Raw genomic sequence first — 26,888 nt, 5'->3', positions numbered from 1 at the left:
CTGTAGGCATCCAACTGAATTTCCAGCACACAACTCCTACAAGTTTTGAATCTGCATCTGTCTCCATGACAGTCCAGAGCCTATGGGTGTGCCCGGCTCGGTCAACTGACTGTACAATGAGTATTTTGAAAATACACATGCACCCGTCTCCATACGATTCAATGGCCAAGGCGTATACCTGTCTCGGACCATGCCTGCCCGACGCGCATGCATGATAGTCACCCGTGTCGGACCTCATTGCAGTCAATGGCAAAGCATACGCATGGCTCGGTCATGAACCGTGCAATGCGTATGCATTGTCACCGCGTCGGACCTCATTGCAGTCAATGACAAAGCGTACGCACGGCTCGGTCATGAACCGAGCAATGCGTACGCATTGTCACCCGCGTCGGACCTCATTGCAGTCAATGGCAAATTGTACGCACGGCTCGGTCATGACCCGTGCAATGCGTACGCATTGTCATCTGCGTCGGACCTCATTGGTGTGACTATTTCACGTATTCAACACACAATTACTTGCCAGGGACACATGTGCACACCTACCACACTACAGCATTTGCCACACAGTGTCCCATGGCATGTAAGGCTGCATTCCCTGTGTGTTGGGGGGGCAACATTTGGTTTGTTGTGTGTCACTTTTGTTCAGCCACTCCCAGGCTGTGCACGTGTTCATGGGGGCAGAATCCTTTGTGTGTTGTGCACATTACCACTGTGTTGTGCAAATGTACAGTAATGGGCATGAGTCACGGACACAGTTGCAGGTTGGATATGTTTAGGACATGTCACATACGCCCTGAGTCCTGGGGGTGATGGCATGTACATCACAGTGAGACCTGTAGCCACAATTCAGATGTGAACCCACAGTCTGTGTGCATGTTGTGTCTCAGATGTGGATGATCAAATGTTCCCAATGGGAGACAGTCTCCACATCCATGTGGTATATGCAGCAACCTTGATAGTGTGTGTGTGTGTCTAAGAAACGCCGAAACGCGCGTAGTAGGATTAAGTTTAGCCATTTTCTAAAAATGAGATCAAATATACTGCGATTAATTGACCAAATTGGACAGATAATGTGTCACTGATTTTTGGTTTTCTTGTTTTCCTCCCTATGTCGATTATGAATGTATAGATACATGATATGTAAAGAATCACAAATGTGTAAATATATGCACAACTGATGTGACAAAGACAACAAATAATTTAATGAAAAGGAAAAAGTAAAAGGAGATGTATCCACATATAGGGCGATGAGAAAAGATTACAGATAAATTGTTTATAGATGCATAAGAATATAGATTTGCATTAATAAATGAAAATACAGAATTGCACCTTTTTGGGTCTTGGTTGGTCATTGTGACTATGAAATGCACTTTTATTAGTCTACCACGTTTAGTATAGTTTCCTATAGGTTTATTCGCAAATAGTATATGTGTCTAAGAGATGTCCATGTAGGGCCTGCATGGACAACAGTGGCCACTACCTGTGGGACTCACGCTTGCCTTGTGGTGTGTACGTGATACGCCATATATATGCCAGTGTCGATGTGGCAATACAGGGACGCTGGGTATCTGCATGGCAAAGATCTGTGATGCCTGGGAGACATCAGGCCTCACTTTGCACTGTGGTGTGTGTTTGTAACGTCACAGCAGTAGATAGGTCGGGTGACACAGCCCAATGATTGGCCATTGCACTACATGGGACTTATGTGGACATGTGGAATTGAGATGTGAGGTGATGGTCATGTAGGTGACATATGAGTCCATGCCCAACAGCACACACCTCAGTACATTGTGTAATGTCATGATGTATCATGTGATATTGAGCCTGGTCATGGCCACATGGGTGGATGAACCGACAATCTTCCTTTGTTCATCTCTGTTCTGCAGGGCACCAGCTGTCCATCGACCGTTCCCAGACCTTCAAACCATCCAACTGCATCCGATGGTACCGTTTCACCAGGCCACTGATCGAGGAGTTGGTGGAGCAGTTGGCGCCACATCTGCTACCTGGCCGGACATACCCTACAGCACTGACCCCAGAGGTGAAGGTGATGGCAGCCCTGCACTTCTTTGCTACTGGTACCTTCCAGTACACTGTGGCTACAGCAGGTGGCATGTTGCAAACTATGTTTAGTCGTGTGCTACGCGATGTCTTGGAGGGGATGTTGCATTTCCTTGACCTGTACATCAAGATCCCTTGCCCAGCTGAACTATTGATGGGACACATATTGCCCTGATACCATCACAGGCACATGAGCAGGCATACCGGAACAGGAAACATTTCCACTCGATCAATGCTCAGGTTGCAGACATGTGTATCACACATGTGTGTGCACGGTTCCCTGGTTCTGCGCACGATGCCTACATAATGAGGAGTAGTCGCAACGCAACGCTGATGTCACAGATGCCAGATCAGCGTGCCTGGCTTGTGGGTGTGTAGTGACTGTTTATCATTGTGTGTGTTTGGCAATGTTGTATTCCGCACTCCAACAAAACTCAGCTACTTGTTCATTTTTTTGTGTGTAGGTGACTCCGGATACCCCAACATGCCATGGTTGCTGACACCCCTCAGGAACCCTGTGACACCAGCCGAGATGCACTACAATGAGGCACATGGTCGGAGCAGGAGGGTGATTGAGCGGACATTCGGCCTCCTGATAGGTCACTTTCGCTGCCTGGACAAGACCGGAGGGGCCCTCTCATATGAGCCTGCTAAGGTGTGCAAAATTATCCTTGTATGCTGCATGCTACACAACATCGCAGTGCGGAAGAAGGTGCCTCTCATCCAGGATGACGATGACCAACCTCCGCCACCTGTGGAGGATCCCGGCTTGGGCCACGATGCCAGTGATGATGAGGATGAGGGTGACATCCGCTCACAGCTCATCAACAACTTCTTCACCTGAATGTGAGTTTCCAGGGTTGTTATGTCAATGTATGGAGTTAACCTTGAATGTGTTGTGGCTGCTCTGTTGCTGTCAGAGTGTGTATGTGTGCCACTTGACTGGATGCGTGCAGTGATGGGTCCATTCAGGTGGTGTGTACTCCACAATAGGGTAGTACTGCTAACTTGTTTCTGTGTAGGTTTCTTGTGACATGTTTTGTGCATGTGTATTGCATTTCTCTCCTGTTCTGCTGTGCTTTTGACTGTGTCTTGTGTCTGTCCTTCACAGGGTAATTTGCCTGCTGTTTGGTCAACACTGACCCCCAACACCCAGAATCCGACAACAGTGTGGAAGTAGTTAGTCAATTGACATCAAGTGATGTGCCACACACCCCTGGACTACAATTCTCAGACACTTTGTGACTGTGTGTCCACCGTAACGTACAATTGCCTTGCAACTATTTTTGAATAAACATGTTGCTGATGTGTAATGAACCTGAGCTATGCTTTGCTAGGTGCCTTGTCTGTCTGCCCACATTTGAGTGACATTTGCTTACCTCACCTGTGGACTTGTTACTAATGACTGTGGATAGGTGTTGTGTTTGTGCATACCTATGTGTTTCAGGTCAACAATATTGTGTGGGCTGAGTAACATGGCCATGGTGACTATGTGTTGTGTTGCCATAGTGGTGTGTCTCCCTCACATGTGTCACATCACCATGACTCACCTAACGTTGGTCACATTGTTGCAGTATTTGGCATGCACTGTGTTGTGTAGCAGACCGACATCTCCATAACACATGACAAGTTGGAATCACAACAGAGGAAAGTATGGTGTACTGGTGAGTTTATTTTCGAACATGTGTGAGGAAAGTGCACAGGATGGTAGGTGCTGTACATTGGGTTTGGAATCCAAATTTCACATTAGAGTTTGAAGTGCTGGTAGATGAAATGTCCAGAGTAAAGTCCACAGTCATGTGCTACATTGGACCAACATGAACCCTCCATGTCATGTGGGCGAGTTGTGTGCGATTGAACAAGGTGAACGGGTTGCGCACAAAGAACATGGTCCAGAACAGGTTTAGAGGCCCTGGGGGATGTGCTGGGACAACTGCCTCTTACATGTCCTTCTTCGGATGACCCTTCTTCTTCTTGGGGGGGGGGATCCTCAGGTGCAGGCCTCTGCGGTGCAGGGGACTCTCCACCAGAGTCCTCCTCCCTCCCAGTGGCGCTGGCAGAGGGTGTTGCAACAGATGTTGTGGTCACACAGGGAGGTGTGGACAGGTTTGTGTTGATCTGGCGGAGGCATTGGAGTATGTCCCGATGCACCGCAGTAAGGGCATCCCACTTTGCCTCCATGCGGGCATGGTGGGCAGCCTGCTTCTGTTGTATGTCCTTGAGGATCCCCACTACCTGGCCAAATCCTCCGGTGCTATCCTGGTACGCATCTATGATGCATGCCAGTTGGGGGTCATCATGCAGTCCAGACCCCTCTAAAAGGCGTGCCCTCTGACTCCCACCCCTCCAGCACCCCTATCCACACGGGCAGGACCAGCGGCGGGATGCACAGGTGACACTGGGACCCCTTGGGTAGTGTTGCTGGTGATGTTTGCTGTAGCGTCCGGGGGGTCCTGTGTCCCTGTGTTGTGGGTGTTCAGTGGCCTTGGTCTGTCCGTATTGGCGGGGGTGCCCTGTCGGTTTCCAGATGCTGGAGGCATGGGTACAGGGGGTGCAGATGTTGATGCTGCTGATGCTGCATGATGACTCACACCGTAGGGGCCAGGTTGGTCGTCGTCATCTGAAGAGGACAGAGACAGAGTCAAACCAGAGAGCTCAGTGTCCACCAGAGTCTGGGACTGGGAATCCTCTTCTTTTGGTGCTGGGTCCCCAGCACCACCTGTGTTTGGAAGAGACACTCAATGTAAGTTATGTTTCTACAAGCATCAATGGTTCACAAACATGACATTTTCTACTGTACGAACGGATGCCTGCCTGTACACTGCTTTTTTCCAGCTTGTCACAGACAGAGTTTGATATTGTTGTTGCACATTGCCCAGCCATGAAGAAACATTTCAATGTGCATGTCGAAGTGTGTGCATGCCCAGCTCATGGATAGATTTGTCTGTACGTGACCATTGCTACTCTGGGGCCATCACGTTTCTGACACAGGTGTGTCATCCCTGTACACATGTGAGCTTCAACAAGGACATACGTGCTATTCCACTGGGGACATGTTGTACTATTGGGGCATGTGTGGTAGCAGTTTGCTAGTCTTTGTGTGCCACATTGGTGTATTGGTACGACATGGTCACAGTCCGGTATGCCTGTGATCTCTTTGGAGGAAGTGTTTTCTTCCAGTATTCCTAGTTCCCATCTCATTTCATACAAGTGATGATGTCACCATCGTTAATGATTCTGGTGCTGAGTTTTGTACATGCATATGTGATTTGACTTGTCAATGTTTCACATGTTGACATGGATTGGGCAAGGTAGCACTCTGGCTTTTCAATGTTCATGACAGTGAGGACCGTTGGTGTGTGTGTTGCAGTTTGGCTGCTGTGAGTAGCATGTCTCCTACAATGCTGTCCATGTTTGACCTTGTGTCTACAGTGTCTATGTCAGTGAGTGGTGTGTTGTGTGAAGGATGCCTATGTTTCAGCACGATGTAGGGGTGGAATGTAGCTCACAACAGCACCAAGTGTGAATGTGACCATGCTATTGTGTCGGCTATATTGGTGTGTCCATTCCATTCACTGTCAGATGTCCCATGATGTATATGTGAATTCCTGTGTGTTTTGTACAATGTACCATATATATGGTTCTCCACATTGGTCATCCGCAAGACACACCTCCCCTGCCCGGCCAGGGGGCACCCCTGGACACTGCATCCCCAGACAATGATTTTGAACATAATGTTGCAATGGCTGTGTGTGCGACCGGGTTTTGTTTGGTGAGTGCATATGTGCGATTGTCAGCCACATCATTTCTCAGGCCCAGTGTCAGACATCTTGATAGTCCCTTCCCACTCCCTCTGAGGCGAGCATGGTTCAGTGTGAGCTTGCTGGGCCATGTGGGTGGGTGTGGATTGTCTGTGACTGCAACTCCCATCATACTCTTGGCTACACCCCCTTCCCAGCATGCCCATACTTCCTCCCTCTTGACTCTGCTTCCCTGTGAGGGGGTGTGACAGCAATGGCAAGATGGCTGACTGTGAAGTCCTGGTGTTTGTTGTTGCCCAGTTCCCAGCAGGGCCTTGTGCTCCCCACAACAAAGCCCAGTGTCAGACATCTTGTCAGTCCCTTCCCACTCCCTGTGAGGCAAGCATGGTTCAGTGTGAGCTTGCTGGGCCATGTGGGTGGGTGTGGATTGTCTGTGACTGCAACTCCCATTATGCTCTTGGCTACACCCCCTTCCCAGCATGCCCATACTTCCTCCCTCTTGACTCTGCTTCCCTGTGAGGGGGTGTGACAGCAATGACAAGATGGCTGACTGTGAAGTCCTGGTATTGGTTGTTGCCCAGTTCCCAGCAGGGCCTTGTGCTCCCCACAACAGAGCCCAGTGTCAGACATCTTGTCAGTCCCTTCCCACTCCCTGTGAGGCGAGCATGGTTCAGTGTGAGCTTGCTGGGCCATGTGGGTGGGTATGGATTGTCTGTGACTGCAACTCCCATCATACTCTTGGCTACACCCCCCTTCTCAGCATGCCCATACTTCCTCCCGCTTGACTCTGCTTCCCTGTGATTTAATTTTTATAGTGTTAATTGTGAGGATTCATTTATTATTAATAAATTAGTTGTTTATTATTAATTAATCTGTAAATATGTTAATTGTGTTATTTTTGTAGGAGTGGGTTGTGGGTTTATAGGGCAATAGGGTGGGAAGTAATTTCATTTTAATAAATGTAATAATATTTGTATATATTAATATTTATTTAATTTTTCAATGTATAGTGTCAATTGTGGGGATTCATTTATTGATAATTATTTATCAATTGTTTGTTAATTAATATTAATTTATTAAATATTTTGTAATTCATTATGTTAATTGTGTTATTTTTTAGGAATGGGTGGTGGGTTTTATAGGGGAATTGGGTGTGAAATAATATATATATTTTTTTTATAATTAATTGATAATAAATGGTAATTAATTAATAAAACATAAGTCATGGAAATAGTTTAAATAATTTGAGATGAGAGTTGTGGGGTTTATAGTGGGAAAGGGTGTGAAGTAAATTATTTTCGAATAATAAGTTGTTGTTAATTGAAAAATTAAAAAATCTAAAATTAGTTATGGAAATTGTGTAATGACTTGTATGTGTGTCTTGTGGTGTTTATTGAAGTAGAGGGTGGAAAGTATTGTATGTTTTATTAATTAATAAATATTTTCTAATTATTATTCATTCTTTAATTGATACATTTCCAAGGTTATTGTTTACTTTTATTTTGTGTGTGGATTTTGGTTTTGTAGGGGTACTGTTTGATCAGCAAATTAATTTGTATATGTTTTAATTTGATTTTTAATTAATAATATATGTTTATTTGATAATTAAGTATGGTAATTCTGGAGGTACACATTTTTTAATTTAGATGTTTGTTTTGAAATTTGTGGTGTTATAGGATAGGAAATAAAGAATATTTATTTTATGTAACAATTCATGTTTTTGATTATAATACATTTATAATAAATATAGTTATTTTTTAATTTTTTTATTTTTATAAAAGACAATGTTTGTTTGATTTTTTTAACATTATAACATTTCTATATTTTGTTATTTTTCATATTTTAAATATTTATTATTTTTGTGTTCTTAACAATTTTTGTATTTAGTTGATATTTTGTTTATTTGTATTTTTTATTGACTTTATTGTGAATATTAATTTTAACCCTCTGCTATCCAACACTTTCCCTACTGTTGCACTCACTGAAGTAAGAATGTAATTTGTACCCCTCCGCTATCCAACACTTTCCCTACTGTTGCACTCACTGGAGTGGGAATAGTAATTTTTACCCTTATGCTATCCAACACTTGCCCTACTGTTGCACTCACTGGAGTGGGAATAGTAATTTTTACCCCTATGCTATTCAACACTTTCTCTACTGTTGCACTCACTGGAGTGGGAATAGTAATTTGTTCACCTGCGCTATCCAACACTTTCCCTACTGTTGCACTCACTGGAGTGGGTATAGTATTTTTTACCCCTACGCTATCCAACACTTTCCCTATGGTTGTACTCACTGGAGTGGGAATTGTAATTTTTACCCCTCCACTATGCAACACTTTCCCTGCTGTTGCACTCACTGGAGTGGGATTAGTAATTGTTGCTGATTCGCTATCCAACGTTTTCCCTACTGATGCATTCTCTGGAGTGGGAATAGTAATTCTTTCACCTCCCCTATCCAACACTTTCCCTACTGTTGCACTCACTGAAGTAGGAATAGTAATTTTTACCCCTACGCTATCCAACACTTTTCTTACTGTTGCACTTAAGGAGTGCAAAATGTAAGTTTAAAATTTGTTAATTATTTTAAGATTTTGGGGCCGATTCCGATCCGGGTCGGAAAGCACTCCGACCGAGTCGGATCTGGAGTGTTTTTCGACCGAGCCGGAACCCTACAGTCCGACCGAGCGAGTACTTGGTTCGCTCGGACTCCCATAGAAGTCAATGGGAGCCAGTTGTACAACACATACATGCGCTCCCATTGACTGAATGGGTACGTCTCGAACAAGTGCGCCCCCTACAGTGGGTATGCGTCAGTGCCGTACCGTACATGCCTGTGTTGGGGAGACCCATAGGTCTCTCCCTGTGTCCGAGTCATAGGGCTGTGGGTGTCAGGGGGTCCAACGCGGACCCCCGAAGTCCAACTCCAGGAGCTTTTGCGAGCCGGACACTCCGGCTCGCACAGGCTGTCCGACGCCTGCATCGTATTGGCTCGGTTGTAAATCGCATCCATTGCACGCCACGGTTAGCTTCCGACCGAGACGTACAGAGCGGTTCGGACCCGGGAACGACTCGGTTGGTGAATCTCATGTAGCTCACATCGTACTTGCTCGCTCATACAGCTGTACGAGTCGGCCGGAAAACATGCGTACGGCTTGTAGTTTTTTCGGCCGGATCGCGTTCGGTGCCCTTCCGACCTGGATCGGAATCGGCCCCTTTGGGGCCGATTCCGATCCGGGTCAGAAAGTACTCCGACCGAGTTGGATCCGGAGTGTTTTCCGACCGAGCCGGACCCCTACAGTCGGACCGAGCGAGTACAATGCGCACGTATGCTGTCGGACTCGGTTCAGTCGGACTCCCATGAAAGTCAATGGGAGCCAGTTGTACGAGGCGTACATGCGCTCCCATTGACTGAATGGGTACGTTTCGAACAAGTGCGCCCCCTACAGTGAGTACACGTCGGTGTCATCCACGCTCTACATGCCTGTGTGGGGGAGACCCATGGGTCTCACCCTGTGTGCGACTCGTACAGCTGCGTGTGTTGGGGGTCCGACGTGGACCCCCGAAGTCCGACTCCGGGAGCTTTTGCGAGCCGGACACTCCAGCTCGCACAGGCTGTCCGATGCGTGCATCGTACTGGCTCGGTCGTGAATCGCATCAATGGCTCACTCGTACAGCTGCATGAGTCGGGCGGAAAATACGTGTACGGCTCGTAGTTTTTCCGGCCGGATCGCGTTCGGTGCCCTTCCGACCCGGATCAGAATCGGCCCCTTCGTGTTATAGGCATATTTATATTTATGTATATTTATGTGTTAATTTATATATATTTATAACATTTTAAAATAAATTATTTATTAGTTTATTAATTGTTTTAAAGTAAATATACATTTATATATTACTTTTTATATATGTACATTTACATTTTTTACATTACATTTATTTATTATATTTGTTTAAATGTACATTACATCTAAATGTTTTTTTAAGTTAATTTTATTATTTAATGTATTAAACATTATTTTTTATATATTACAAAAATCAATATTTTGTACATCAATATTTTTTCCATCTATATTTGTTTCGATATTTTTGTATTTTACATTTTGAAGATAGGATGTCGATATTGTGGATGTCGATATTTGTGTATGGGGATATTTTTGTGGTCGATATTATGTCAGTGATCAGAAATAACGTGATATCTTTAGGATCACACAAACTGATAAAGTGTGCAAGCTAGGATTCGAATGTATGTCTTATAAACAAATTGCCATTGACTTACCCACTGAATCACATATCCTGATTCTTCCGAATGAAGAAGCTGTTTAATTATTTTTCTTATTTTGCATATGGTGAAGAACAAGATTTAATATTCTAACGAACAGCAGTTGGAAGTTAATGTGCGATGCTCCTAAAGCTTCTATGCTCTACCAGGGCCAGGCCCATCTGATTCCAGGAAGAGCATCTCTTAGGCATCTAAGAGGATTGCGCCAGGGTCACGGTGCTCCAAAGAAACAACCTGGGCCAGGGCTGCTGGGCAGTGGGCCACTGCACCAGGCACTGACTTGGGGTAGAGGCGCCATTTTTGCAAGCATATTATGATTTTAAAAGCACATCCTGCCGCGTTCCGGGCCTCCCAACAATTTTCAGGGAACAATAAAAATGTCAAAACAATTCCGGTGAATAATGTTCTTCCTGGAGGGATCGGAGATTTGTCTAGTGGAAGTAAGGTAGCTCAAAGGGTTAATATGCCTGCTGCAAAGAAGGTGTACCATTCAGATCACAGAGTGCATATAACATAAATAGGTCAGTGGGTTACTGCCTTTGTCAGAGAGATCCTTTTGTTACTTGCAGTTTATAAGTTAAAATACAAATATAGAACAGTGAACTATTAACTTTCATCAGAGAGCTGCATGAAAACTACAAGGTTAGATTAGAGCATTATCATGTTTTCCCCAGTTTTACCTAAAGGCCTAAAGGGTTCATTTGGGTAGAAATCAATTATTAGTAAAGACAAACCCATTTACCTTTTAAACTCTGAGTTTGTGCTTCTCCAGACCAAGCACTCTTAGACTATACTGCCTAGCAGTATGAGTGACATGTGACTACTACACCTGGTAGTCCTCTGGCTTATGTAACATTTCCTATACACTGATTTACTGACGTTTGATTGTTTGTCTCTGTGTAATATGTGTGATGTAAAGTGCTCTGACACACTAGACTGGTATGAGTAGCGCTATAACACAAAAGAAATGCATAAGAGAGAGAGTGGTTGTGGATACTTGAGGGGCACTGTTAAAGGGTGATAGTGAAAGAATCCATGGTGGAGGTGGTCATTGGGGCCACCAACAAACAGTGTCACAGCCGTCCCTGTAGGACTTGGCCCTTTTTGGCTAAAGTCCCTAAACTTTTTGCTTTCCCCCTAGACCTTTTTTCTGACATGGTGTTGCCAGCTTAGATGCTTTGGACACTTTGCCATTGCTGATCTGTGTGGACGTGCAAGTGCTCCCTGTATAAATTATAATGGTAATTGGTTGTCCATGATTGGTATGTTTGCCTTACTAGTAAAGTTCCTATTAAAGTGCACTATGTGTGCCAGGGTTGGTAATGCAAATGCTACAAGTGGGCCTGCAGCACTATTTGTGCCACCCACACAACTAGCTTTAAAAAGGGAATTCAGGCCTGCCATGGCAGGGCCTGTGCGCAGTTTGTAAAACTGCAATGTTGTTCTGTCAAGTGCACTTACTTGCCAGACCTTACCCTTCCCTTTCTATACACATCAGACACCCCTATGGTAGGTCTAGGTACCCCCTGGACAGGGTGCAGTACATGTGAAAGGTAGGACATGTACTGAGGTGTGTGCCATGTCCTGACAGTGAAATAATTTCCATTTCGTTTTCACTGTTGAAAGTCCAGTTTTTGTGCTCTAACATTTCTGTGTGTCTCTGCCCGGCTGTGGGTTGACTGTCTGAATTTGAAAGCAATAGGATCTGGGGAATGTCTTGACCCAGGGGAGGAGGTGAGACAACAACAGGCTGACCAGCATCTGGAGTGTAAGGGGAGGAGAAGCCCCTAGAGGTGAAGAGGCCTGGGTTGCTGCTATAACACAATTGGCTCATCTCCTGTTAAGTGATTGAAAATCCAGACCCCCACTAATTAAAGGAAGAGAGGTATCACTGGCAGAGAGGTACCCAGAACTGGTTTGAACAGGGGTCATTGCCCCCTAAAACACAAAGAAGTCCATTAGGATAACGGTTGGAAAAGCACCCGACCGCCATGGTAGCGCGAAAACACTGCCCGCCAGGACCACGGGAAAAACGCCGGTCCAATTATTATGCTCCACAGTGGAAATCCGACCGCGGCAGTCGGATAGTGGCGGTTAACATTGTAGCGGGCAGTGCTGTGATGTCCAAACAAGCATGTCCTGCATGTCCCTGCACTGTGTTGCAGGCACTGCACAGTGCCTGTCACCTGGTACAAGGACATGTAGGGTACCCCCAGTGCACCCACACACACCCCCAACACTTTGGGAGTCTGCAATGGACCCCCAGAGACATTCTCCGCATGCCTTTCCATGGCGGTTCCACCGTCGCGGAAAGCTGGCTACCGCCGGCATCATAATTGTGCCGGAGGTGCTTGGCCCTGATCCGCCACAATTGTAGCAATCCAGCTCTGCACGCCAGGCAAGCAGGCGGACTGCAACCGGCGGAAAAGTGGCGGGCGGGAAATCACACCGCTGCGGTCACGACATAGTCATTGTAATTCTCACTGTGTGTAGAATCATGTACTGGACAGGGCCAGTGAATTTAAAGTGTATCCTGTGCAATTTAATCTCATGCACTGTACTCATGTTGTTAAGGCAGCCAAGCGCACCGGAAAACTACCCCTGCTGATACTTGAACTTTCCTCATACATCTCCTGCCCTACTACCAATGACGTATATGTCCACGTGTGTGATGAACAAACATGTCGCATGTGTAGTAATGGTGTGTCACTATGTCATCCGTACAGGTCGACACCCATCAGAAGCAGGAAATTTGGTTGACCATCGTCCGGGCTGTGAGATCTGTGGGGGTCTTCAAACTCCGCATCTGCCACTGCCAGAAGAGGTGGCAGGACCTCTATGGCTTGACCCAGAGGATTTCTTGAGTCCAGCTGAAGCTGTCACCTCCTCACAAAAGGGGTGGACGACGGACCCTGACCTCCACATGATCCGGATCCTCATGGTGGTCTTCCCTGACCTGGATGGGCAGTTGACAGCCAGACAGTAGCAAGGAGGGGGTGAGTTTGAGCCCGTTAGCTATAATATGTCTGACATGCATGTTGCACTACCTCTGCCTGGTAATACTCTCACAAGTCGTGTGTCTGCTGAGACAACACTAGTGTGCCAAAATATAAAGATGCCCCATTGTCATTGGATGCCCAGGTCTAACCCTTTCCGTCTGTGACATGTGTCACTACACTCGTGTGTATTTGCTATAGTCCAAGGTCACTATGTCCAGCACCATGTACGACAGGCGCATTGAGTTGACCGTCATGAGTGATGTGTTTGTCTGATATGTGTCAGCAACTTGACAGAAATATGACCTGCACTCTGTGCGGTACATTCCTAAATTGACGCTGAGATGATCTGGGTAAACACAGGTTTGTGACATGCACACTGCACACATGTGCAGCAGGTAAGACCAATGTTGGTGTCTCAGACAAATAAACTGTATTTGCTGCAATAATGCATGGTAACCAGCCTCGTACTTCCACTAATCTCATGTTTCCTATAGTCCAAGGACAGGTATGCCAACTCAGGCCATCAGGGACACTGGCATACACCATTATTGTGTGTCAGGCAGCACTGTAACCATTGCTAATGAAGATTCCAGTGTCTGACTCTGTGTCAGTGTGTACAGGCCTGGCTACTTTGATGGCACATGTGGCCAATGTATCGATGTGGACAGAAATCTCATGCATGTCAATTGGCTCAGATACACAGGACTAATCCTGTGTGTGACATCCCTTGACTGTGCATGTTTGGAACTTAAACGTATATGTGCATGCTGCATTTCCTCTTTTTTGGGGTTTTTGCAAAATGTTCCTGTATTGAGATTTTGGAACATCATATACTCCAATGTCTCAGTTGAACAATGTGAGCTTGTCAATGTGTTTGAATTCTATGTCACACTTAGGGGCCATGTATACTTGTGCACTACAGATGTTACTTGCACAGTGTATACATGAGTGTGACCTGGTGCTGACTGATGGATCTTGATTCACTGCCCCGGTAACAAGAGTCAGTACAGACTGTTTAGGCAGACAGGACTGTGGCATAGGGTTGCTGTTGAAAACGTTTAGGATGCAGTTTTTTCCTTGTCAGTTGTCCTGTATGCAGGCCATTTTTGCATTTGAGTTCACGACTTGAGCCCATATTGGGTACTGTGGATGGGAGCATGTTCCACATGTAAACTTAGGCTTTTGGCCATCCCATTTGCGTGCCCACTTCCAGACTCCCTTGCATGAGATGGGACATGTTTGTGATGAGCCCTGACATTCATGACCATTACAGATCAGACAAAAGGCAAGACGGTGCCTGGTTGGCCATGTACATAGTTGATTCTGAGATGCATCTAACAGATATTTCCATTGCCATCATGTGTTTGGTCACCATGATTCACTGGCAGACTGAAAGGTGACCTATTTACATATGTGTTATGTAAAGGAATAGTGGCTTTGACATTATGCAAGGCCTTGCTCTGCGATGTGTTGTGAATAGATAGCTAGTGTCACGTACATGCAGATGACTGATGTTAATCAGTTTCCCCTCCTTGTTGACAACATCATCAACACCAACTGGAGGAGAGAGTTCCATGGACCAGGAGAAAGCAGCTAGCCAGACGGGGTCCACCGTGGAAGAAGATGAGGGACCCAGTGGCACAGAGGGTGAGGGGAGCCACACTGATGCCCGCTCAAACACATCAACATCAGCTGACGAACCATCCAGCTCCAGTGATGACTCCCATATGGTGGTGGGTGTTACCAGAGCGGAGGCCACACACACAGAATCTGTCCCTACCACTACCACCACCTCCACCCTCCCAGCTGCTCCCACTCCAATGGTCTGTGGATACTCCCGTGTGAGGGTACATGTCTCCTTTGGTCCAGGCACTGCACCCCCTGCATCTGTCACCCCTGCTGCCCTGAGTGTGGAGTCTGTGGACTTGCTGAAACAGTTACATGTGGGGCAGACATCCGTGCTGAGTGTCCTCGATGCACACACCAGTCTATTGACCCAATTGGTGTAATACATGGAGGGCATTTCATCAAGCATGTCTGCCCTACAGCGGAAAAATCAGGCCATGGCCTCCTCACTGAGGGCAGCAGTGTCCCTCCTATAACAGTCCCTCAACCCTCCTACCTCTGCCCCATCCACAGCCCACACTGACCTATCTGCCCAAAGCACAGTCACACAGGCCCATGCACACAAACCAACAGACAAAAGCAGCCCACAGCAAGCTAAAACAAAGGCCAAACAAACACGCATGCCCACTCAGGGGACTGACATCAAAAACACAGGCGATAGGGCAAAAAAACACACACACCCATCCACAATCAGTACGCATATGTCAGCTACCTCTCCCTCCAAATGCCCTACCCTTGACTCTCCGGAAATCCCCCCTTCCCAGAGGGTCTTCCTCTGTGACCTAGGCCTCTTCCCCACTGATACATCAGTTCCGAATCACAAGGGGAAGAGGAAGTCACCATGCACAGAGAGGAGATCCCCCACCATACGCAAGCCCTCCCCTAAGAGTAGGAACAGAGGCCCCCACCCGTACATCCCCCAGGACGAAGAAAGGGAAAACCCCACCACAATCTCATACTTCACCCCCAAAAGCTACATCCACCCAAGCCAAGACCACCCCTCCCAAAGTTCACACACCAAAGCCATCCCTGGTTCTTTCACACACCATTACACCATCCCCAAGATGTTAAGGCCATCACCCCCAACCACAGGCATGTTCACTCCCACAACACCACACACTCAGTCACTTCCAGACACTGCAGTGGAGACCCGGGCCCCCATCTGACCTGTACACTGCAGTGGAGCCCCCACCCCCACAATATGACATGGGCACTGCAGTGGAGTCCCCACCCCCACAATCTGACATGGGCACTGCAGTGGAGACCCCACCCCCTCAGTCCAACATATCCACTGCAGTAGCTCCAGATCCCCCTCAATCCGATTTGTCCACTGCAGTTGCTACAGACACTCCTGTTGCCCCCACTCCTCCCACTACCCATCCTGATACACCCTGATTCTGTCCCTGCGGTGCCTGGCCTGCTCCAGAAGATGTCCCTCCTTGGGGAGCTGTCCCCTAGTGATGTCAGTGCAGGCAAGCATGGGATTGAAAGTCATCCTACATAGCCCCTGAAGGACCCATTGACATGGACTGGCCATTGTTTGTGAGAATCGGCATTTCACATTTCAATGCTGAATAAAGCAATGTTCTGTTTTCTTGGCTAATTTGTTTGGGTGTACATAATTTTGCTGATTATTGTACTGCAAATGCTTTTGTAACATTGTTTTAGGCCAAATCATGGTAGAGGTATGACTGCCTGAGGGCGATGGGATATGTGTCCTATTACAGTATGTTGTGGACTCGTTGTAGGCTGAAATGGCTTGTTGTCACGAGCAACGTTGTTTTTGACAAGGAGTGTGACATTCTTTTCACAACCTCCCATCTTTGGCGTACACTTTAGCACATAGGTCGTTCTTGACCTTTGTACTCCTTTTCTTCTGTTCCTAATGGTATGCACCCCTCCAATGCACATGGATATTAGCGCATTGATGATAAACAAGTCATCTGTGTCATTGCTGCCACTTGGGAAACATGGATTCTGACTTTCTGCTGCCGACTTGTGAGACACACCTGTACACAGGCTGATGGCACCAAAGTATTCTGTGTGTTGTAATAGTCTAGTCAATGTTCTAGTCTCATTCTGACCAGGCAGACACATGCCAAGACCAAGCTTGACACAGCAGAACTTCAATAATTGTGTAATCACCTCTTGGCAATGTGTTACTCTGTGATCTTTCCTGAGCCCATGGTATGTGTTCTGTGATCATGAATTTCTGCCAACAGCCCTTTTTCTACCAAGACAGTAATCCCTGCAGATGCTCCTGTCTGCGAGTATTGCAAAATAGTCCACTGATTTGTCTGCCTATTTGACTGTGGGTGTCCGTAATGTGGGTGCATGGGACAAATTAAGTCAATCTGGTGACCGCCCTGGATTGGGTGCTATAAGTGTCTGCTCTGTGTGTAAACTCACATTAGACATGAATAGGATTCCACAAGTCACATCTTTGCTAGCCACATTAGCGTGTTTATTATCTTTCTTCTGTTTTCATTGCTTTGATACTTGTAAGTGTGTATGACTGCACACACTCAGCAGATTCTTCCTTTCCCTGTCACCTGATGTCTACATGTCTTATTCGTAGGTCTCCTTGAGCGTATCATAGCTCAAGGACAGTGTTGAATTTCCCTATGTGTCTGTTACATTGCACATTATGCACATGTAATCTGTCCTAAGTGGCGTGACAAATTCCATCATGTGTTATGCCTAGCTGTGTGTGTTTGTTTAACACTGTTCCAAACACCACCCCTGGGATTGTCATGGGTGCATGTGTAATCCAAAATAACTATTGATGGACAGAATGCAAAACAATGTCATACATTCACCCCAATACAGAGATCTGGGCCTAAATCCATTGTTTTTTTGCTCACCATTCCATTCCAGTTTGGACCCAGCCATATGAAAATCAGTCTTGACCCTGTGCCCAGTGGGAACAGTCCAGCCTGAACTGCCAGGCCAGGTCCTCCCTGGACTGGAAACAAGCATCCTAGGACCTGTTTTGGGGTTTCACCCCTCTTCAGCCAGGATAGCTTGATTCCAGTGGCATGGAGAGCACAGGACTCACGTCTGAGCATACCCGTCCCACTCGGGTTGACAAATGCAAAAATAACTATTGATGGACAGAATGCAGAACAATGTCATACTTTCACCCCAGTACAGACATCTGGGCCTAAATCCATTGTTTTTTTCCTCACCATGCCATTCCAGTTTGGACCCAGCCATATGCAAATCAGTCTTGACCCTGTGCCCAGTGGGAACAGTCCAGCCCAAACTGCCAGGCCAGGTCCTCCCTGGACTGGAAACAAGCATCCTAGGACCGGTTTCGGGGTTTCACCCCTCTTCAGCCAGGATAGCTTGATTCCAGTGGCATGGAGAGCACGGGACTCACATCTGAGCATGTGCAATGTCACCATTCAATGGAGGCTTAGCTGCAGCGCATTGGGTGTGATCAAGGTGTATGGTGTTTTGACTGGCCAAATGTGACTCGCCTTTTGGCATGGTGTCTAGCTCCATTGTGGCCTCACATTACAGACCATGCCCTGTGAGTAATCTTTGGGTATGTGCAGGGGAAGGTTTTCTGGCAAGACACGTGACACAGTGTACAAGAGTGAGTGTGCTCCTGAGTATGGTCCATTTCATGATTTGGCATCACAATGGGTCATCATACAGGATACTGTCACAACAGTGTAGTGGCATTGAGGTTACCAGGGATGGTCGGTCAGTCTCCTACAGTGTTGTTTGGAGTTCCACCAAGATTGTTCCACAGGTGACTGTTGTTGACCTGCACATCAAACAATGCCAAATTGCCAACAGTCTGTGACACAATGATGGAGATGCATCTCGGTTATACTCAGGACGCATGTGTGTCAGTGAAGTTTAGACCACCGGGGGGTAGCCTAGGGACACTTACACACACACACACGTGTTTGTTCTGCAGTGTGTGGTTGGCTGGTTGTATTAGCACATCTTGATCCACGTATTTCTACTGGCTTTGTGAGCAGTGTTTCGCTGTCTGGTTTTTTTGGGTTTATCTACTGTCTCTGGGACTCCAACATCTTCATTCTGGCCATTCATCATACTCTTGATTTGCCTTTGCGGCCACAGTGTGGAACAGGATCTTGTCTACACTTTAGTTTCTTTCTGATTTCCTTTGTATGCGTGTCTGTATGTGATCAAGTGCGTGTTTATGTATTTAGATGGTCACTTCTTCCATTGTCAAAGTGAACATTGGTGGCAGTGTTAGCCAACAATGGCAATGCTTCTCTCCCCATGGCAGGTTTTTCCTTGTAAGGCCCAACTATGTCTGCCTCAACTGATATGTGTTTGTTTGGCACCCACCCACAACTTTGTCACTACATTGCTGGTGGTTTTAGGCATCAGAGAGTCATACATGATTGTCTGCACATGCTGGGAGTCTGAAACCCACACTCACCCTTTTGTCACTACACTGATGGGTGTGTTGCACCCCTTGTACCCTATGTGCTTGCCTCTGCTGATGGTTTAGACCTCACACCGATCTTTTGTGCACCACACTGGGGGGGGGGGGGGGGTATACACCATCTTCCCTATGTGATTCACAATTCTGGGTGTTTGATCCCCCTATCACCTTATGGTGACAACACTGGGGGGGGGGGGTAATACCCCATATACCCTATGTGTTTGTCAAAGCTGGGATTTGAACCCCATGCTCATCTTTTGGGCACCAGACTGATGGGGGATGTACCCCATCTTCCCTATGTGATTCACAATGCTGGGTTTTTGATCCCCCATCACCTTATGGTGACAACACTGAGGGGGGGGACAATACTCCATGTCCCCTATGTGCATGTCAAAGCTCAGGTTTGAACCCCATGCTCATCTTTTGGGCACCAGACTGATGGGGGATATACCTCATCTTCCCTATGTCCTTTACAATGCTGGGTGGTTGTACCCCACAATCTTCCTTTGTTCACTAGAGTGATGGATGTAACTGCATTTCTTTGCAGAATGTGTCACTGAATCTATATGTTTGGGCACAATACAGAGACTTGGCAGGGGAGTAGGGGGGAGTGTTTGCCCACCACCTCCTCTGGGGTGGACTGCTCTTGGGGGGTACTCATACACCCCTTCTGGGGTGGACTGTGCTGGTGGAGTGGGCATCCACCCCTTCTGGGGTAGACTGTGCTGGTGGGGTGGGCATCCACCCCTTCTGGGGTGGACTGTGCTGTTGGGGTGGGTATTTGCCCCTTCTGGGGTGGACTGTGCTGGTGGGGTGGGCATTTGCCCCTTCTGGGGTGGACTCTGCTGGTGGGATGCTCATACCCCCCTTCTGGGGTGGACTGTGCTGGTGGGGTGGGCATCCACCCCTTCTGGGGTGGACTGTGATGTGGGGTGGGCATCTGCCCCTTCTGGGGTGGACTGTGCTGGTGGGGTGGGGTCGGTTTCCACCCTTTCTGGGGTGGACTGTGCTGGTGGGGTGGGAATCTGCCCCTTCTGGGGTGGACTGTGCAGGGGGGTGGGCATCTGCCCCTTCTGGGGTGGACTGTACTGGTGAGGTGGGCATCCATCCCTTCTGGGGTGGACTGTGCTGGTGGGGTGGGTATCCACCCCTTCTAGGCTGAACTGTGCTGGTGGAGTGGGTATCCACCCCTTCTGGGGTGGACTGTGCTGGGGGATGGTCTTCCACCCCTTCTGGGGTGGACTGTGCTGGGGGGCGGGCATCAACCCCTTCTGGGGTGGACTGTGCTAGTGGGTTGGGAATCCAGCCCTTCTGGGGTAGACTGTGCTGGGGGATGGTCTTCAACCCCTTCAGGGGTGGACTGTGCTAGTGGGGTGGGCATCCACCCTTTCTGGGGTGGACTGTGTCGGTGGGGTGGGCATCCACAACTTCTGGGGTGGACTATGCTGGTGAGGTGGACATCTACCCCTTCTGGGGTGGACTGTGCTGGTGGGGTGGGCATCCACCTCTTCTGGGGTTGACTGTGCTGGTGGGGTTGGCATCCACCCACTATGTGTGTTTTTGCTTTAGAAGGATCGACACGTATTAGTGGGTGGTGGGTGTCTGACTTACCATCTGCGACGTGAGCGTCGGTTCCGGTTGTTGATTCGGCCAGAGGCGTACAGTACAGGGATGACATGCGCGATCGGATACATGGCAGCTTCGTCTCGTATGTGGTGTCTGTTTTGTGGCACGAATCGAACCTGATGTACTGCTCCTCCGGATGCTGTGACATGCTGGAGGTGGCGACCTGTTCGGCGCAGAGGAAGTACGCATCGTACTTGCCTGGCCGTAAACAGTGATGGTAATGGTTCCGGATGAGTCCATTTAGAGTTTATGGAGCCGGTTCGTACAGGAAATGTGGCTCGATTTGGAGCATGCATGTCGCTCTGGAAATGCACACCTTTGCGCATCGTACTTTCTCGTTTGGACAGAATGGCTCCGGGAAAGAGTTGGTCGGAAGGTGAGGCTACGAATGGCTTTGGGAGGGCCGTACGACCGAGATCGGAATCGGCCCCTCAGTAGTTCGCAGGACTGCTTTTATTATGAGTGCTGTTGTAATCAATTTGAAACACAGCCTATTCCACAAAGCCTGTGGAGGGAGGTTCAAGTTAAAATGTTTACAAATGGCATTTTGCCACCAAAGTTGCAAAAAATAGCAAGATCAAAAAACGTCAAACATTTTTATTTTGAGGACAACAAAACACTCGAAAAAGAAGCTTGCCTTTGTAAATCCCTATTCTGTGCAAGGCTCCCCACAGTTTATCCAAGCTGCCCCCTTGTGGTTAATATAACACCCCACTTTGCAATCCCCGAATGATGACACAAAGAGCTTTATACAACTTGTACATGAATAAATCATCATGGTCAGAATCACCCTGTGCGTGCAATAGCAGGTCTTGTTCCTCAGGCCCAGTTACATCATCATGCAAAGGTCCAGCTTTTGCAATGTATAGGATATTTCTGTGCTAAGGGGCAGCCTGCGCCACTTATAGCATTTAATCATTATTTCAAGTTTCCTGTCAGTGGCAGCTGATACAGTGAGCTTCCTTTCCAGCGGTGCTTCGTGACTCGCTAAGTAATTAGCATGCTGTACAAAGTTATACAGAAAACGACACAAGATGGAGTTTTTTCTTTTATTAAGGTAGAGAGGGCATATCCTTACCAAGTACATTAATTTTTGGCCGTTTACATCATGTATAATGTCATTTTAAAAGTATTATTTATAGGTGCTTTTGTGCAGCCCTTAACAGCACACCACCTCATTAAACTCCACTACAGACTAGTCCACAACACAAAATACAGTTACACACAATTCCACTCTCAAACACACAATTCCACTCCATAAAATTCCAGTACACTCACAACCATAATTACTGTCCACATATTTCCACAGCACACCATGCCACAAAATTCAAATGCACAAATCCACTCCACATCACACACTTCCACGCCACACAAATACTCAACCAACTAATCCAAACCAACCCAATTAATTCCACAAGACATCACACACATGAACTCCATAACACAGAGGTAAAAAACATTGTCATTTACAGTGCCAATAGCTCCACCAAATACAAGACCTGTTCCATAGGTAAAAAATATTGTCGTTTACAATGCCAATAGATCCAACTCCAACAAATGCGAGGCCTATTGTATTTCCAATTTTTGTTTGAGTTGTTAATACAACTGTGTGGCTGCTTCCTGATGATAAACCCTACTGGAGAAGTGAGGAGTAGACATGAAGACCTTTCGAGTGAGGGCTGAGCAAGTGGGGATACACTGATAAAGGGGATAAGCAGAAGTTCCTCAGGGATAGGGGCAGATGGGAATTACTCCCATCTACCATCTGTGTGAGCTCCTGGATGGCAGGTTGGCTAATTGTAGCCACTGGCAAGGAGCTTCTTTTTTTTCTCTTGTCAGTTACAGACTTAGACTCTTTGTTTCTCCTACACAATGCTATTGGAATGTTTTTCTTCCCTCTGCATAGTAACAGGTATTTTGATTCTACGTGAAAGTCACAGTCAGTCCATTTTCGGGAATAACACATAATGTTTTGTGTTCATGTGCCACTATTATCAGTTACTGTGCAGCTATACAATGCTGTTACAGTGAAACCGCAAAAAGAAGCCCACCTTAGAAAGAAAACACGTTGTAGTGGATGCTCAAGGAAGCATGATGATTTTTATAAGGCAGTAACAAGAAACACGCAGTAAATAATGCAATATTTCATACCTTTGCTTTTTTGTTTTTGAGGCCATTCGGAACCAAATAATGTGGCAGGTGTGTTGTCAAAAAGCGAGGCGACGGAATCTGCTCAATATCCACTTTTCTGATATTATATTCAATCCAGGGCATTCGATCAACTGTTGCAATGTTTTCGGTTTTGTTGAGATGCCCTTCATAATAAATCGAACATAAAATCTGTTGTGTCCATGCGGTACCTGCAAAAGTAAAATAAAATGGTTTCCTCAATATGTCATTATGTTCTTTATTTATTTTTTGGGTATCACTTCTAGACATCTTTAGCTGTTCTATTGCCAATAATACATAAACATATCTAAATATAGTGGGATTGGGATAAGTCCCTTGTTCTTGATTGGATGAATGTCTTGCTTAACACATATCTCTGCTCCTTATCTGATAACGTTCCTCCCAATTTGTTTTTGTCTTGACTCTAGAGTATATCTTCCCAACTGTTTTCTGATTGGATGGTTTGTGACTTTCCACTGTTTGCTTTCAGGGAGCTACTTTTTAGGTTACGCCTGCACAGCGCAAGCACTGGGCTTTTGAAATCTATTGTATTTAATGTAATTTTAAAAGGGTCTTACATCATGCCCTTACTTTTCATTAGTTGTTGTGCTTGCCACTTACTTTTCCTCCATTTCTATTTGCTGTACCATACTATTTCCTGTTGTTTCTCTTGTGTGTTTCTCTTATCAGTGTCCCATTGCCCAAGTACTGTTTCATACTGGTAGGTGACAGCCTCCAAATGGAGTCACAGGCTAATAAAACAGTCAGCGTCTGTTTCTCCTTGCTGAGCGCTTCAACAGATTCTCCCGTTACTGTCTAGTGACACTAGACCCCTTGTGGTGAGGAGTACAATTCTGAGTAGACTGGACTACTACAACTCTCTGTATTTGGGAGCACCACAATTCATCCTACGGGGGTTGCAGAGAGTCCAGTCTATAGCAGCAAAGCTGATGCTAAATAGGCAGCGCAGATCCTCGTCACGTTGACCTTAAAGGATCTCCATTGGTTACCCATCAAGGAAAGAATCTATTTTAAGTCTCTCTGCATTGTATTCAGAGCAGTACATGGTCTGGTCCAGAAACCTTGCAGGAGAAATTCACCTGGTACAAGCCTGGGAGAAATCTTCGCTTGACCAGTGCAAACCTGCTAACGACCACCAGATTTAAGAAATCTAGGATGGGAGGCAGAGCATTCGGTATTGCAGCATCACGCCTTTGGAATGATCTGCCCCAGAGTATCAGACAATCTAATTCCCTGACATGCTTCAGAAAAAGCTTGAAAACCTGGCTGTTCCCAAGGAATGAGTATAATGAGCTTTCCACCTGCAATTAGGATTGATGCTTGCTGATGCCATCTGTTAAGTCGCAGCGCTAGGATACCCGTAGGGTGACAGATTGCGCTATATAAGTTCATATACAATACAATACACCTTTGTGGAAGTTTTTGTTTGCCATCCAACCAGGTGTCTTTCATTTGTTTGACTTTGTTCTCTTGTTTCTGTTTCACTCAGCGCCATAGGCCGCATGTCTTCCTGTAACTTTCATTTCTTCCATGTGGCTTGGAATTCATAATTTCTAAGTCTTTCTTTCAGCGCTGTATCCCCACCCCCAGTTTTCACTACAAAAACGTAACCGCAGTGCTCTACATCAAACAGACTTCTACTACCCATGTTAAAGAGTTTCTACTCAGTAGACTGTCTCTAGCTCACAGTGAAATTTATTTTTACTAACCAGGAACCACAGACCTGAGAGGTCCTGGTATTAGGTGTGTCTGTAACTTTCATTTCTTCCATGAGGCTTGGAACACATCGTTCTCCAAGCCATGCTTTCAGCCCTGAGCTCCACCCCTGGTTTTAATTACAAAAACATAGGTGCAGAGCTCAACCCCATACAGACTTCTGCTACACACTTTAAGGAATTTCCACTCAGCAGACTGTCTTGCAGCACACAGTGAAATTTATTTTTCACTGACCAGGAACCACAATTCTAAGGTGTGTCTTCTGGGATAATTGCTGACTCTGTTGTCTACCCCAACCTAAAGACACTATAATTGTTCACTTCTTCTTTAGATTGGTGCTTGCTTTTAAATTAATGTGCATCCATTACCTTGCTGGGTACCCTTGGGAAGACCATCCAAAGACTGACAGGTCCAACAGGCAGCCTTTGGAGTATTCAGGCCACTCCTCAGCATTATGATCCCATGTTAAGACAGACTTGCAGTAGTCTGCAGAGAACCTCAGATGCTTTTGTAATTACGCTCCTAAATTGCAGATCACTTTGTGGAGAAACTGGAGAACATTTCTTCTATTTGAAGGACAGGGATGTGGCCATGAGTTCTGCCAGCAAGGGATTGCAGGGATGAGGACCTCAGCTTCATCAAAAGAGGGGCCTCACTTGTGGCTTGACAGTCTTTAATGCTCTACCCTGCTTTAGGGCCCTGGTGGGTTCATCCTCAAATGTGGGAGGTGTGGCAAAGTTACTCCTTCAGTAGCACAGCTCCAGAAGAATGGTATACCTGAGGCACACTGCATCTAATGACTTCACTGGGCCATGACAGAAGAGCTGCAGTTAATGCAGCTTTCAAGGTTTCAGGTTTCCTTGAGGGTGAAGCAGTGGTGGGTGTTGCTGGGGCACTGGTGAGCACCCCAGTGCAAGGAGGTGTTGCATTGCTTTATATGATTAGCCTCAGTGCTACCTAAATTGCATGGACAGGAGACACTTATTGAGAGATACCCGATAAAGCATCTCACACTACTGTTGTGGTCTCCTGACGCGAATCTGCAGGGCAGTCACATTCAGACAAACATATAAAATGCTTCTTATATTATACGTGCACACAATTGTTAACTTGTTCTCTGCACTTCACCTAATCTCCCTCTGTTTGCATGCCTTCACTCTATATTAGGTAAGACGTTCACAGACGGTGTAGATGGTTCATTAGGACTGCCTATGATTTGCGTGCTTTTCGGCTGCATTTTTTTGTTTGTCTGATGCTTTTAATTTAATCTCCTTGTGTCAGCATGCATTTTACACATGCTTGTGAGCTGTATGAATGTTTTGTTTCTCCAACGCCTTTTAACTCATCTTCTCATAGTTTTTATGATGCCCCTTTCCACCTTCTACATCACAACTGTAGTAAAATATGTTTCCCACATTTTTATTTGGAGAATGCTGTGAACTGCATTTCATTTTAGTGAAATCCTCTGCCCTTCGCCTAATAGCCCTGCTTTATATTACCACCAGTTACTGCACAATATATTGCCTTTCTCAATAAAAAAATCATAAAACTTTTATGAAGTTTCAGTAACCTATATTGCACAACTGCTCACCAAGCTAAGACAACCAAAAATAACGTATTATTAATAAAATAGGTAAAACCTATTGAATTTACCAATGCTTGTTTATTTTTCTTCTAGCACGCAATGGCCATACATGTGTGTGTAGAAAGGACATATGAAACAGAGACCCATCTGCAGCGGTCCGGAGATTCAAATATATGTTTATTTCATCAGCAAATGCCTCTTCTACCATTACCTCAGCACTTCACCTCTCCAAATTCTTTGAAAGATTTATAACTGTATATTCCAAGGTTGGTAAACACTGAGTGCACCACATGAGTTACAAAACACCAATATATAACAAATTCCACAATATTAAGATACTGCACACAGCCTCTCTAATACATTAACAACACTTATCCCCACTAAAGCAAAGCCTGGGTTTAGTCTATCTCATTTTAATGGCTAATGAAAGTTAAAATACATCTCTCTCATTGTTCCTTGTCCCTTGATTCTCACATATTATTCTCTTCCAAGAGGATATGTCCAACTACTCTCTCTGTTCCTTCCTTTAAACATGTCCCCCTTGGAAAGTCTAGTCTCACTTCTCATCACCACAACCACCTTGCTCTTATTTCACATCCTGGAAATCACTA

The 26,888-nt window shown here is 46.1% G+C and overlaps 1 protein-coding gene across 1 annotated transcript in view; it reads right to left on the bottom strand.

Annotated features, from left to right (window-relative positions):
* Positions 1–26,888, bottom strand: part of LOC146817856 (amine sulfotransferase-like) — a 462,478-nt gene that overhangs the window by 307,333 nt on the left and 128,257 nt on the right. The window contains exon 3 of the mRNA XM_085611339.1: positions 22,938–23,146. Coding sequence (XP_085467465.1) covers positions 22,938–23,146 — 209 coding nt within the window. The remainder of the gene's footprint in view (positions 1–22,937; positions 23,147–26,888) is intronic.

This window comes from Triturus cristatus, chromosome 6, assembly GCF_964204655.1.
Source record: "Triturus cristatus chromosome 6, aTriCri1.1, whole genome shotgun sequence".
NCBI classification, from domain to species: Eukaryota; Metazoa; Chordata; class Amphibia; order Caudata; family Salamandridae; genus Triturus; species Triturus cristatus.
This window is presented reverse-complemented; position numbering and strand designations above follow the sequence as displayed.